This window comes from Amblyraja radiata, chromosome 4 (assembly GCF_010909765.2).
Source record: "Amblyraja radiata isolate CabotCenter1 chromosome 4, sAmbRad1.1.pri, whole genome shotgun sequence".
Classification (NCBI taxonomy): Eukaryota; Metazoa; Chordata; class Chondrichthyes; order Rajiformes; family Rajidae; genus Amblyraja; species Amblyraja radiata.
Window position 1 is genome coordinate 57,945,189 of NC_045959.1, and position 14,129 is coordinate 57,959,317.

A 14,129-nucleotide genomic window follows, 5' to 3' on the forward strand; every position below is an offset into this window, starting at 1 on the left:
AAAGGGATATACCAACCATATTTTTCATCCCCCGTTACCAGATCCTGGCACCATTTATTTTTTAAATTACTGTTGCACCTTATGCTTGTAGTAAGCCCATAAATGCAGACCACGTCTTTTGGACGTGGTCTGCTTTGCCTGCGAGGAGGAGTCTCATATCTTCCAGGTGTAATGTTTCGAACATGTTTGAAATCCACATTTTTATTGTTGGTATAGGAGCGTTTTTCCAGAATTTGAGTATGCTTTTTTCCCGTTATTAGCCCAAATACACAGAGAGGGTTTAACAGGCTTTACGGAGGGTTGAAGATCGTGAGGGAGTGGGTGTTGGAAGGACAAGGTTTAGTTATAAAGCATGGAAATAGATCCTTCGGCCCACTGAATCCGTGCCGACCAGAGATCCCAGTACACCAGGGACAATTTACAATTTTTACAGATGCCAATTAACCTACAAACCTACACATCTTTGGAGTGGGGGAGGAGACTGGAGCACCCGGAGAAAACCCTTGCGGTCGTAGGGAGAACGTACAAATTCCATATGACATCCCCAGCTGCACCAACATCTAACGACTGACCTTGCAGAGACAGCGCCCGGTCACGGGGTCACACACGCTGAGCTGCGTCGCATCGGGTTTACAATCGCATGGAAAGCAGTCTGGGAAGCGGGAGAATCCCACCGAACATCTATCGCACTGCCGGCCGGTGACTTCTGGCTTGCATCTAAATTGGAAAATATTCTATGAAATTCAACAGGATTCACAGCACCATCAGAGTAATACAGCACGGAAACAGACCCTTTGGCCTAACTCGTCCACGCTGACCAAGATGCTCCATCTACACTCCAAAGATGTGCAGGTTCATAGGTTCACTGGCTTCTGTAAATTGTCCCTTGTGTGTAGGATAGAACCAGTGTATGGGGTGATCATTGGTCAACACGGAGTTTGTGGGCTGAAGGGCCTGTTTCCACGCTGTATCTCTAAAACTAAAAAAACTAGTCCCACCTGCCGGTGTTTGGCCCATATACCTCTAAACCTATCCTATCAATGTACCTGTCCAAATGGCTTAGAAACATAGATACATAGAAAATAGGTGCAGGAGTAGGCCATTCGGCCCTTCGAGCCTGCACCGCCATTCAATCTGATCATGGCTGATCATCCAACACAGTATCCCGTACCTGCCTTCTCTCCATACCCCCCGATCCCTTTAGCCACAAGGGCCGCATCTAACTCCCTCTTAAATATAGCCAATGAACTGGCCTCAACTACCCTCTGTGGCAGAGAGTTCCAGAGATTCACCACTCTCTGTGTGAAATGTTGTTATAGTACCTGCCTCAACTACCACCTCTGGCAGCTTGTTCCATACACCCACCACCCTCTGTCTGAAAACTTTGTCCCTCAGGTTCCTATTAAATGTTTCCCCTCTTACCTTAAACCCATGACCTCTGATTCTTGATTCTCCTACTCTGGGTTAAAGACTCACCCTGTCTATTCCCCTCATGACTTTATAAGATCACCTCTCAGCCTCCTGTTGTTATAGTAACTGCCTCAACTACCTCCTCTGGGAACTCGTTCCATACACCCACTGTGTGCGTCTCTAGTTGATGAAGGGGGAAATATGGGGCATTTAAAGGTGAGATAAAAAAGGGGAGGAGAAGGAAAGGGATATTGAGGGGTGTGGGGAACTGGTACAGAGGAGATGGGGCAGATGGGCCAGAATCATATTGAAGGGCAGGGAGGGCTTGATGGGCTGAGTGGCCTAATCCTGCTCTTAGTTTCTTGTGTTCTTATCTTTTGATGAATATCGTGACAAAATTCCGCTCAGTAAAAGCTGAAGTTCGTGGCGAATTTTAACATCCCCTGGCTCCTTGCCTCTGCATGTGTGAATAATTAAAGTGATTCCAATGTGGGAGGGCCTTCAACAGAGAATACTTTCTTTCAGTTGTAGAAGCTATGATAACCTGCCAGATTGGTGAAGTACTCTTGACGTGTTAAAACAAGAGATGTGGGACCCATTAATACAGAACATAGTACTGCATAGGAACAGGCCGTACGGTCCATAAGGCATTACTAAACCGAAGCATAGAACACGGAGCAGGGCAGCACAGCAACAGGCCCTTCAGCCCACAATATCTGTGCCGAGTATAATGCCAAGACCAACTCTTATCTGACTGCACATTACCCATATTCCCCCATAGATAGCGTAGACAGTCAGAACCAATCCCCAGGGTAAAAATGTAAAATATGAGCATGGCTTTAAGGTCAAAGAGGAAAAGGAGATGTCTCCCCCATACCCTGCATATCCATGTGCCCTTGCACTTTTTTTTATTTCTGCACTTTCTCTATAGTTGTATCTCTATATTCTGCACTCTGTTTAGTTTCTCTTTTGCTTAACCTGATGTAAAAGTGTATGCCATAATTTGACTGGCTTAGCTTAGTTTAGTGAGTTTAGTTTATTGTCACATGTACTGAGGTACAGTGTAAAGCTTTTTGTTGCACACTGTCCAGTCAGTGGAAAAAGACAATTGTAATGAATGATTTCAGATCTACTTCTAGGACCAGCACACAGAGAATGGCCGGGTTTGGGCATCATCACAAAACAATGCTTTTTCACTGTATCTCAGTACACGTGACAATAATAAACCTAAACCTAAACAGGTGACCAATTGAGGCATGGAACAGCAGTCTGAAAAAGGGTCCAGAACCGAAATGTCACCTGTTCTTTTTCTCCAGAAATGCTGCCTGACCCGCTGAGTTACTCCAGCATTTTGTGTCTATCTGAGGTATGGAATGGGCTAGAGGGACTGAGTGGCCTACGCTCAGTTTTGGGTAATCACGGTGGCACAATGGTAGAGTTGCTATCTTACAGCGCCAGACACCCGGATTCGATCCTGACTACGGGTGTTTGTACGGAGCTTGTACATTCGCCCCGTGACTGCGTGGATTTTCTCCGGGTGCTCCGGTTTCCTCCCATACTCCAAACATGTACAAGTTTGTCGGCTAATTGGCTTTGGTAAAAATTGTAAATTGTCCCTAGTGTGTAGGATAGTGCTAGTGTATGGGGTGATCGCTGGTCGGCGCGGACTATGTGGGCCGATGGGCCTGCTTCCGCGCTGTATCTCTAAACTAAACTAAAGTGCTTACCGGCACTGCCCAGTCTTCCGGTGGCAGTCACGGTTGGTGGGTTTGATGATGCCCTCTCGCGTGCAGTTGCACTGCTCACAGCCGACCAGAGGATGATATCTGAAGGTCTGCTTCTCGCAAGCCTCGCACTTGGGTTTCACCGTCTGCGGTGCGCAGATGCAGCGGCCCGTCCCCTCGTCGCACAGCCGCTGGCCGCAGTTACAACCTGAGGACGAGATACAAATGTAAGGCACTTGACTATAAAACCATGAGAAGACCAGATCAGACTTTGCTTATCTTCACCTTGTTGAGTAGTGACCGGGGCTTGACTAGCTGAGCCAAATTGTCCGTGGAGGTGATTGGCTGGCTCACCGCGAGCACACTGGGATTACCTTCCGAGAGTCTCTTGCCCAGAGTAGGGGAGTCGAGAACCAGAGGACATAGGATTAAGGTGTGGGGGGGAAAGATTTAATAGGAACCTGAAGGGAAACTTTTTCACACATATGGAATGAGCTGCCAGAGGAGATAGTTGAGACAGGGACTTTTGCAACCTTTATGAAACAATTAGGTGGGCAGATAAGACACAAAATACTGGAGTATACTCGGCGGGTCAGGCGGCATCCCTGAAGAAAAAGAATAGGCGATGTTTCGGGTTGAGAGCCGTAAACCAACATCTAGAGATATTTCTTACACAAATGAACAGGTACGTGTAGAGGACAGATTTAGAGGGATATGGGCCAAACACAGGCAGGTGGGACTGCTGTAGATGGGACATGTTGGTCGGTGCGGGCAGGTTGAGCCTGTTTCGATACTCTATAACTCTGGGACTCTTTCTTCCCCTGAGGAAGACCATGCACATGGGAGGCTCTGAAGAGATCAGGAATAGGGATGACAGGGCTTTGGAAATGGCGGCAAAACCAGGCCACTCTTGCGTGCAGTCTCAGTGGACTATTTCTCTGCTCTTTGTACTAATTTAGGATTGTGCTTAGGTATGGCAATACATTACTGAACTGTATGCAAAAAATAAAATGTCACTGATGTAGTGGATGAGGCCACTGTTTCCAGCTTTGGCGACCAGGGTTCAATCCTGACTACTGGTGCTGTCTGTGCGGAGTTTGCATGTTCTAACTGTGTTCGCAAGTGTTTCAGTGAGGTATTGAATCATACAGCACAGATACAGGCTCTTTGGCCCAAGTCGTCCATGCCGCTTAGAGTCATCAAGGCAACATCATGGAAACAGGCCCTTCGGACCACCTCGTCCAGGCCGACCAACATGCCCTATCCACATTAGTTCTATTTGCCTTCGTTTGGCCCATATCCCACAAGCTTTCCTATCCATGTACCTGTCCAAGTGTCTTTTCAATGTTATTGTATCCATCTCAGCCATTTCCTCTGGCAGCTTGTTCCACATACCCACCACATTTTGTACGGAAATTTTGCACCTCGGGTTCCTATTAAATCTTTCCCCCCTCACCTTAAACCTATTCCCCCTGGTTCATGATTCTCATACCCTGGCCAAAAATACTTTGCATTCACCCCATATATTCCCCTCTTTATTTTATACACCTCAATAAGATCTCTCCCCAGCATCCTGTCTGCCCAATCTCTCCCTATAGTTCAGGACCTCGAGTGCTGGCAACATCTTTGTAAACCTTCTCTGCACTCTTTCCAGCTTAATGGCGTTGATCTTAGAGCAGGGTTTCTTCCGGGTGCTCTGGTTTCCTCCTACATCCCCAAGATGAGCAGAGTGGTGATTTAATTGGCCACTGTAAATTGCCCCTGGTATGCAGCTGAGCGGTAGAATCGAGGGGGAGGTGAAGGAAATATGTGTAAATGGGGAATCTTGGTCGGCATGGCAAGTTGGGCTGAAAAGTCTAGGTTAGTTTAGTTTATTTTATTGTCAAGCGTACCGAGGTACAGTGAGAAGCTTTTTTTTTAGTGCTATCCAGTCAGCGGGAAAAACTATACATGATTACAATCAAGCCGTCCACATTGTACAGCTTCAGGATAAAGGGAATAATGATTAGTGCAAAATAAATTCCAGTAAAGTCTGATTAAAGATAGTTTGAAGATCTCCAATGAGGTACAGTGGCGCAGCGGTAGAGTTGCTGCCTTATAGCGCCAGAGACCTGGGTTCGATCCTGACTACAGGTGCTGTCTGTATGGTGTTTGTATGTTCTCTCCATGCGTTTTCTCCGGGCGCTCCGGTTTCCGCCCACACTTCAAAGACGTACAGGTTTGTAGGTTAATTGACTTTGTTAAAAAATTGTTAATTGTCCTCAGTGTGCAGGAAAGTGCTAGTGTGCGGGGTGATCGCTGGTCAGCGTGGGCATGGTGGCCAAAGGGCCTGTTTCTGCGCTGTATCGCTAAACCACAAAGGTCCCGACCACAGAGGCCAAATTTTGTGCCTTCCACCACAGTGATGAATGCTGTGGTGGATGTTTGTGTTAAATTTTTATTGTGTATTGTGTGTTCTTTCTCATTGTACCACTGCTGGCAAATTCATGGAAGCTGCATACCCAAATCTCATTGCACTTATGTGAAATGACAATAAAAGATATTATTATTATTATTATTATTATTATTTCACTTGCACTTTATGTGCAACGTGACGAATAAAACCGTATTGTATTGTATATTGTGTAAAGGTAGATGGTAGTTCCGGATCGCTCGCAAGTTGGTGCTTGGACGGTTCAGCTGCCTGATAACAGCTGGGAAGAAACTGTCCCTGAATCCGGAGGTGTACATTTTCACACTTCTGATCATTAAATGTATTATTGATGATTGTACATTTATTTGTTGTTATTGCGTTAATGGCGTTAAACTATCCCTGAATCTTTCCTTGCTTGTTTCCGAGCTGTGTGAGTGTGTGGCCTGCCCACCATCTTCCATCCCTCCTCCAAGGCTCCTCCATGACTCTATACTCCATCCCCAACGTCAGCAGGTTTGTTTGGCACTTTTATTCTGAATTTAACTGATCACTCTATTGTGCCCGAGCACGTCACGCACTCTCCGCGGCCGGCGACGCTGTAACACAGGGAGACTTACGGCGGCAGCTGGGGAACAGGTAGTGTCCGGTTGCACATCGATCGCACTGACGTCCGATGACATTCGGCCGGCAGGGACACTGCCCTCCGATCGGGCTGCAGTCAGGGCTGGTGGCACCGTCGCTGTTGCACCCGCAGGGCAGCGCGCCCTCGTTATAGAAGGCCACCAGCGACTTGGCAGAGTCCAGGCAGAACTTGGGCGAGGTAGCAGGACTAGAGGGGCAGAGTTCCATGGAGTTATCAGTATTGAGGCGGGTCATTTAGTCCCTCCATGAGGTCCCACCCCTCTGTGAGTGACCTCCACATTCCCACACTCCCTGTGCAAATTTAGTTTAGTTTAGTTTAGAGACACAGCATGGAAACAGGCCCTTCGGCCCAATGAGTCGGAGCCGACCATTCACACCTGCTCACACTCGTTCTATTTTTTCCCACTTCCTCATCCTCTCCCTGCACACTGGGAGTAATTTACAGGAGCCAATTAAGCAACAAACCCTCACGTCTTTGGGATGTTGGAGGAAACCGGAGCACCCAGAGGAAATTCATGCGGTCACAGGGAGAACGTGTGAACTCCACACACATACAGCAGCCAAGGTCAGGATCACTGTGCCACTGTGCTGCCTTTCCCACCTCTCTCATCTGTACAGATGTCGAGTGCACGGAAATATCTGTACGTTGTCTGTACGGAGTTTGCACGTTCTCCCTGTGACCGTGTGCGTTTCCTCCAGGGGTCCCGGTTTCCCCCCACATCCCAAAAACGTACAGGTTTGTACGTTAATTGGTTTATGTAAATTGCCCCAGTGTGTAGGATGGAACTAGTGTACGGGTGATCGTCGGTCAGCTTGGACTCAGTGGGCCGAAGTGGGCCTGTTTCCACGCTGTATCTCTAGACTAAACTTTATTTTTTGCCCTTTACATTGACTACTGTTTTCCCACAATCCCCTCCCTCCCCAAGAATGGCAAAAATCCTAGCTATAAATATTATTAAAGCATCAGAATTTTATATTGTACGAAGAACAGTACAGCACAGGAACAGGCCCTTCGGCCCACAATGTTCCTGCTATGATAGTAGTGTCTAAGATTCTTTCAGATAGATACATGGACGTGCAGGGAATGGAGGGATACGGATCACATGCAAGCAGAGATTAGTTTAACATTGTGGGCAGAAGGGCCTGGTCCTCTGCTGTACTGTTCTGTTCTATGATCTAGGCATGTCAGTTATACTCACTCATTGTGAAAGCTCTTCCCTCCACAGGCAGTAATGAAGTCAAATGACTTATCCAGAGGCTTCTCATGTTGTAAGTCAGGACTGTAACTCTCTGAAGGAACAATTAAGATGTATTCCTATAAAAGGAAAGCAGGTTGAAACAGTTATGTGAGTCAGTACCAGCGGGGGTAGCAGCAGACAATTCAGCCTCTCAGACAGCTGGAACTTCATGGACAGACTACCCGTTCTTCCCTGATACCCTCGGCTTGTAGAGTCACAGAGTCATACAGCGTGGAAGCAGGCCCATCGGCCCAACTTGCCCACACCGACCAACATGCCCCATCTACACTAGTCCCACCTGCCTGAGTTTGGCCCATATCCCTCTAATCCTATCCTATCCATGTACCTGTCTAAATGTGCAAGAAGGAACTACAGATGCTGGTTTTTGGATCTTGACCCGAAACATAACCTATTCCTAAACATTGCGATAGTACCTGCTTCAACTACCTCTTCCAGCAGCTCGTTCCATACATCCACCACCATTTGTGCAAAAAAGTTACCCCTCAGGTTCCTATTAAAAAATCCCCCCCTCTTTCCCCCCCCCCCCCCCCCCCCCACTCACCTAAAACCCAATTCCTCTAGTAGACAAAAATGCTGGAGAAAATCAGTGGGTGAGGCAGCATCTATGGAGCGAAGGAAATAGGCGACGTTTCGGGTCGAAACCCTCTAGTTATTGATTCCCTACTCTGGGAAAGAGACTGCGTGTGTACCCAGTCTATTCCTTTCATGATTATGTACATTTCTTTAAGCTCACCCCATATCTTCCTGTGCTCCAAGGAATAGAATACTAGCCTGCTCAATTGCTCCCTGTAGTTCAGTCCCTTAAGTCCTGGCAACATCCTCGTAAGTCTTCCCCTGCCCTCTTTCCAGCTTGACAACATCTTTCCTATAACATGGTGCCCAAAACTGAACACAATACTCTAATTGTGGCCTCACCAATGTCTTATAGAACTGCAACATGAATCCCCAACTTCTATACTCAATGCTCTGACTGATAAAGATCATAGTGCCAAAAGCCTTTTTGACCACCAGTGACGTCACTTTCAAAGAACTATGTACCTGCAAGCCTTGATCCCTCTGCTCTACAACACTCCCCAGAGCCCTACCATTTACTGTGTAGATCCTGCCCATGTTAGACTTCCCAAAATGCAAAATCTCACATTTCTCTGTATTCCTTCAAAGTTTCTTTAAACTTATTGCCAATGTTTTTTTCTACACCCTCGCTTCGTTTTCCCTAGTATCCCAATTGCATAGTTCTGCTATAATTGCTAAGATCTCACGTTAGGAGTTTGGGGGATAGAGGCTTTATATTTATCTTCTCTCCTTATATGACACCTGTTTGTCTTCTTTTCACCTCTAGCCTTTGTCACATACTCCACCCAATGACCCCGCCCCCTCACCTGTATCCACCTATCACTTATGCAGATAGGAACTGCAGATGCTGATTTATACTGAAAATATACACACATTGCTGGAATAACAGAGGGTCAGGCAGCATTTCTGGAGAAAAAGGATAGGTGACATTTAGGCTCGTGACGCTTTTTCAAATCTGAAGGGTCTGAAGAAGGGTCCTGACCCGAAACGTCACCCATCCTTTTTCTCCAGAGATGCTGCCTGACCCGCTGAGTTACTCCAGCACTTCATGCCTATCCACCTATCATTTGCCAGGCTTTGTCCTGCCCCCACTTCTCTTTTCCATCTTCCCCACCCCCCCCCCCCCCCCCACAACTCCATCATTCTGAAGAAGGGTCCCAACCCGTAACGTCGTGTGTCCATTCCCTCCACAGATGCTACCTGACCCTCTGAGTTCCTCCAGCACTGATTTTTGTTGAACTTACCACCCAAAGTGCTTTGTCTTTTGGAACAGTGAGGGTCAGAGACACATCCTGACTCTTTAAGTCCAACTCTGTTCTCTGTCCTGAAGTAATCGGGCTGCGGCATCCAAACCCGTGAGGGCAGAAGGCAGCGTTGAAGGATCCTGGGAACCAAGTAAACACACCGTGTTAACACTGAATTCTCCATCAGTCCGAAGAAGGATCCCGACCCAAAATCTACATAGATGCTGACTGACCCGCTGAGATCCTCCAGCACTTTGTGTTTTGCTCCAGGTTCTGGCATCTGCAGTTCCTTGTGTCTATATAATATTTATCCAGCAATTTGTTGTTAACCAAAACTAAATCCAGTCATAGTCGTTTAGCATGGAAACGAGCCCATTAGCCCAACTACTCCATACGCAATCTACGCTGTTCTGATAAATCCTGGAACACCTCCATCTGATCTCTGCTTCATCTTTGACACTTATGCCCCTGTCCCACTTAGGAAACCTGAACGGAAACCTCTGGAGACTTTGCGCCCCACCCAAGGTTTCCGTGCGGTTCCCGGAGGTTGCAGGTGGTTGCCGGAGATTGCAGGTAGTGGAAGCAGGTAGGGAGACTGACAAAAACCTCTGGAAACCTCCGGGAACCGCATGGAAACCTTGGGTGGGGCGCAAAGTCTCCAGAGGTTTCTGTTCAGGTTTCCTAAGTGGGACAGGGGCATTAGAAACTACAATCATTGTCTCGCACGATACTTATTAACTACTGCAGATCCATCCTATTGGGTTGCATCATAGCTTTGTTTTGAAGCAGCTCTGCCCAAGACCGCAAGCAATTGCAGAGAGCATTCAGTGAAAAAGGCTATACATAAATGCAATCAAGCCGTCCATAGTACCCTCACCAGCAGATTTAGTCTTTTAGGAATATAGCAAGGAAACAGGTCCTTCGACCCACCGAGTTCACGCCGATCAGCCATCACCCCGTACACTAGCACTGTCCTACATACTAAGGACAATTTACAATTTTACAGAAGCCAATTAACCTATAAACCCACGCATTTTTGGAGTGTTTATCTAAGATTGCACCCAACCCAGGCGGCTCTTTGTGCTAGTCACAGAAGTTGATCTGCAATCACGCATTACAATTGTTCCACTCTTTTAAATCTCTACTCTGACAGCAACATTTCATACTTTAACTGCGCTATTCACATTATTCCCTTTATCGTGTATCTGATCACCGTTGATGGCTCGATTGTAATCATGTATTGCTGACTGGTTGGCACGCAACAGAAGTTTTTCACTGCACCGCAGCACACGTGACAATAAAATAAACTCAAACGTTGAGCTCAAGCTCTGTGGGAGGAAACCGGAGCACCCGGAGAAAACCCACACGATCACGGAATGTTCAAACTCCGCACAGACGGCACCCGTAGTCAGGATCGAACCCGGCTCTCTGGCGCTGTAAGGCAGCAACTCTACCACTGAATCACCGTGTCATCCCGGCTGATCTCTCCTTCCTGAGGAACACTGCCGAGAGGTTTGCACAGCAGCGTAGCTGTGGGTGGCTAACTCACCTTTGTAGGAGCCTGCTCCATCCACCGTCACCTCCACTGGGAATGAGGGGGTCAAAGGCTGGTAAAAATGCACAAGCACCACATATCTGCCTGTATCTGGCACACTGGTGTTAAAGGTGACCCGATTCTGTGAGAAAAAGAAAAAAAAAAAGTTTTATACAATCATTTTATTTCCCACATATATGAAAATCAAGACGTTGGTGAGGCCGCCACACTTGGAGTAGTCTGATGAAGGGTCTCGACCCAGAACGCCACTTATTCCTTTTCTCTAAAGATGCTGTCTGACCCACTGAGATAGCATTTTGTGTCTATCTTGGAGCACTGCATTCAGTTTTGGTCAGCCTGCCGTAGGAAAACACAGCATTGAGCTGGAGAAAGTGCAGAGAAGATTTACGAGGATGTTGCCAAGACTCAAGAAATTGAGCAGGCGAGGACTTTCTTCCTTGGAGCAGAGGAGGCTGAGGGGTGAGCCTGTAGAGGTGTATAAAATCATGAGAGAGATAGATTGGGTAAATGCACAGAGTCTTTTATGCAGAGCAGTGGAATCGGGAACCAGTGGGACTTAGATTTAAGGTGAAGGAGGACAGAGTTTATAGGAATCTGAAGGGTAACATTTTCATGCAAAAGGTGGTGGGTGTGGTGAATGAGCTGCTGGAGGAGGTGGTTGAGGCAGGGACTATCGGAATGTTTAAGAAGCAATTAGACAGGTACATGCATAGGACAGGTTTAGAGGGTTATGGGGCAAGCGCAGGCAGGTGAGGCGAGTATAGATGGAACTTGTTGGTAGGTGTCGGCAAGATGGGCTGAAGGGCCAGTTTCCACACAGTATGACTATGAAAATTAAGTCGTTGGTGAGGCCGCACTTAGTGTGTTGTGTTCACATTTGGTCACTCTGCTATGGGAAAACATGCCATTAAGCTGGGAAGGGTGCAGAGAAGATTTACGAGGATGTTGCCAGGACTTGAGGGCCTGAGCTATAAGGAGAGGTTGAGCAGTCTAGGACTTCATTCCATGGAGTGCAGGATGCTGAGGGGTGAGGCTTTAGTCAGAGTAGGGGAATCGAGAACCATAGGTTGAAAGTCAGAGGGCAAAGATTTAATGAGAACCTGAGGGTAAAAACGATCGATAGATTATTAAATATTAACGATATCAAGAGATGTAATGTTCATACAGGGAAATAGTTCTGAGGTAAAGGATGAGCCGCGATTTAATGAAATACAAGGAACTGCAGATTCTGGTTTGCAAAAAATGATTGAATGTTAAGGCAGAGTAGGCACGATGGGCTGAATGGCCTTGCCCCTGCTACAACATCTTATGTTCTTGTATTAAGTAATGGATTGTTTTCTCTGGAACGTAGGAGGTTGAGGAGAGATCTGCCAGAAATATTTAAAATTGTGAGAGACGTAGATAGGGTAGACAGTCAGAACCTTTTCCCCCAGGGTGGAAATGTTAAAGACTAGAGGGCACAACTTTAAGGTGAAAGGAACACAGTTTAAAAGAGATATGCAGGGCAAGTTCTTTTCCACAGAGGGTGGTGGATGCCTGGAACATGCTGTCAGTGGTGGTGGTGGTGGTGGAGGCAGATGTGCCAGTGATGCTTCAGAGATTTTTGGATAGGTAGATGGATATGTAGGGAATGGTGGGATATGGATTATGTGCAGGCAGATGAGAATTGGTCTTAGCATCATGTTCAGCAAAGACATTGTGGGCTGAAGGGCCAGTTCTTGTGTTGTACTCTTCTATAGAACATACGTTCTATGTTTTAATAAGCTCACCCCTGAGCCTCCTATGATCCAAGTCCCAGCCTATCCAACCTCTCCCAATAACTCAAGCCCGCAAGTCCAAGTAACATCCTAGTGAATCTCTTGTGCAACAATTACATCCTTCCTATAGTTGGGCAACCAGAACTGCACATATTCCTGGTCCCTCCAATCTTCGATTGGAAGACAAAGGGCAGACACACCGTGTGAATACATAAAACATCCAGGAAATTGCAGAGAATTGTTGACACAGCCCAGACCATCACACAAATCAACCACCTTTCCATTGACTCCATTTACACCTCACGCTGCCATGACAAGACCACCAGCATAAGCAAGGACCAGTTTCACCCTTGTCACTCGCTCTTCTCCCCTCTCCCACCAGGCAAGAGGAGTTGGTATGAAAACGCATACCTCCAGATCCAGGGACAGTTTCTTCCCAGCTTTTATCAGACAATTGAACCATCTATAGAGCGGACCAACTAGAGAGCGGTCCTGAGCTACCATCTACCTCATTGGAGACCCTCGGACTATCTTTAATCAGGCTTTATCTTGCACTAAACGTTATACCCTTGATCCTGTATATTTACACTGTGGACGGCTTTATTGTAATCATGCATAGTCTTTCTGTTGACTGGTTAGCACGCAAAAATAAAGCTAGGACTTTATTCTCTGCACCTCAGTACACATGACAATATAATAAACGAAACTGCAAACAAGACCAAGAGTTGATTACCTGTGGTGCTTTCAGTAAAATGATGTCTCCAGGCTCCACCATGGTTAGAGGGTGCTGGGAGATCTGCAGATCAGTATCAGGGTTGTGTTGAAGGGTTTCGCTGGCTGTTGAAAGGACTCCATCCTCCACCCTCACTGCGGAGATGGGCGTTTCATACTTGGATGCAACACAGGAGCTGTGGAAAATTGCAAAAATAAAAACGGTGCAGTTTATGAAAATAATATTGTAGTCAGGATTTAGTTTAGTTTAGATTAGTTTAGTTTAGTTTAGAGATACAGCATGGAAACAGGCCCCTCGGCCTACCTAGTCTCTACCGACTAGCGATCACCTGTTCACACTAGTTCTATCCTACACGCTAGGGACAAATTACAGAAGCCAATTAACCTACAGACCTGTAGGTTTTTGGAGTATGGGAAGAAACCGTAGCACCCAGAGAAAACCCATGCAGGTCACGGGGAGAACCTACAAACTCCATTCAGACAACACACGTCGTCAGGATTGAACTCAGGTCTCTGCCGCTGTGAGGCAGCAACTCTGCTGCTGTGCCACCGTGCCACCCTAACTTACTTGGAGGGTTCACAGTCCCATGTCACTTGGACAGTGGTGAAGAATGCGTTTGGCATGCTTGGACATTGAACATAGAATGTTACAGTACATGTACTGAATATGATGCCAATTTAAACTAATCTTAAAGTTAAAATAAGGGGTGGCACAGAGGTGCGAAGGAACGGCACAGTGGCGCAGCGGTAGAGTTGCTGCCTTACAACACCAGAGAGCCGGATTCAACCCTAACTACATGTGCTGTCTGTACAGAGATAG

At 46.8% G+C, this 14,129-nt stretch overlaps 1 protein-coding gene across 3 annotated transcripts in view; it reads right to left on the bottom strand.

Annotated features, from left to right (window-relative positions):
- lama3 (laminin subunit alpha 3) overlaps nt 1-14,129 on the bottom strand; it is a 197,336-nt gene that overhangs the window by 83,117 nt on the left and 100,090 nt on the right. For all 3 annotated transcript variants that reach the window (XM_033019527.1, XM_033019528.1, XM_033019526.1), the window contains exons 30-36: nt 13,311-13,485; nt 10,815-10,941; nt 9,266-9,405; nt 7,389-7,504; nt 6,165-6,376; nt 3,138-3,342; nt 573-717 (exon numbers count right to left, since the gene is read on the bottom strand). In XM_033019527.1, coding sequence (XP_032875418.1) covers nt 573-717; nt 3,138-3,342; nt 6,165-6,376; nt 7,389-7,504; nt 9,266-9,405; nt 10,815-10,941; nt 13,311-13,485 — 1,120 coding nt within the window. The remainder of the gene's footprint in view (nt 1-572; nt 718-3,137; nt 3,343-6,164; nt 6,377-7,388; nt 7,505-9,265; nt 9,406-10,814; nt 10,942-13,310; nt 13,486-14,129) is intronic.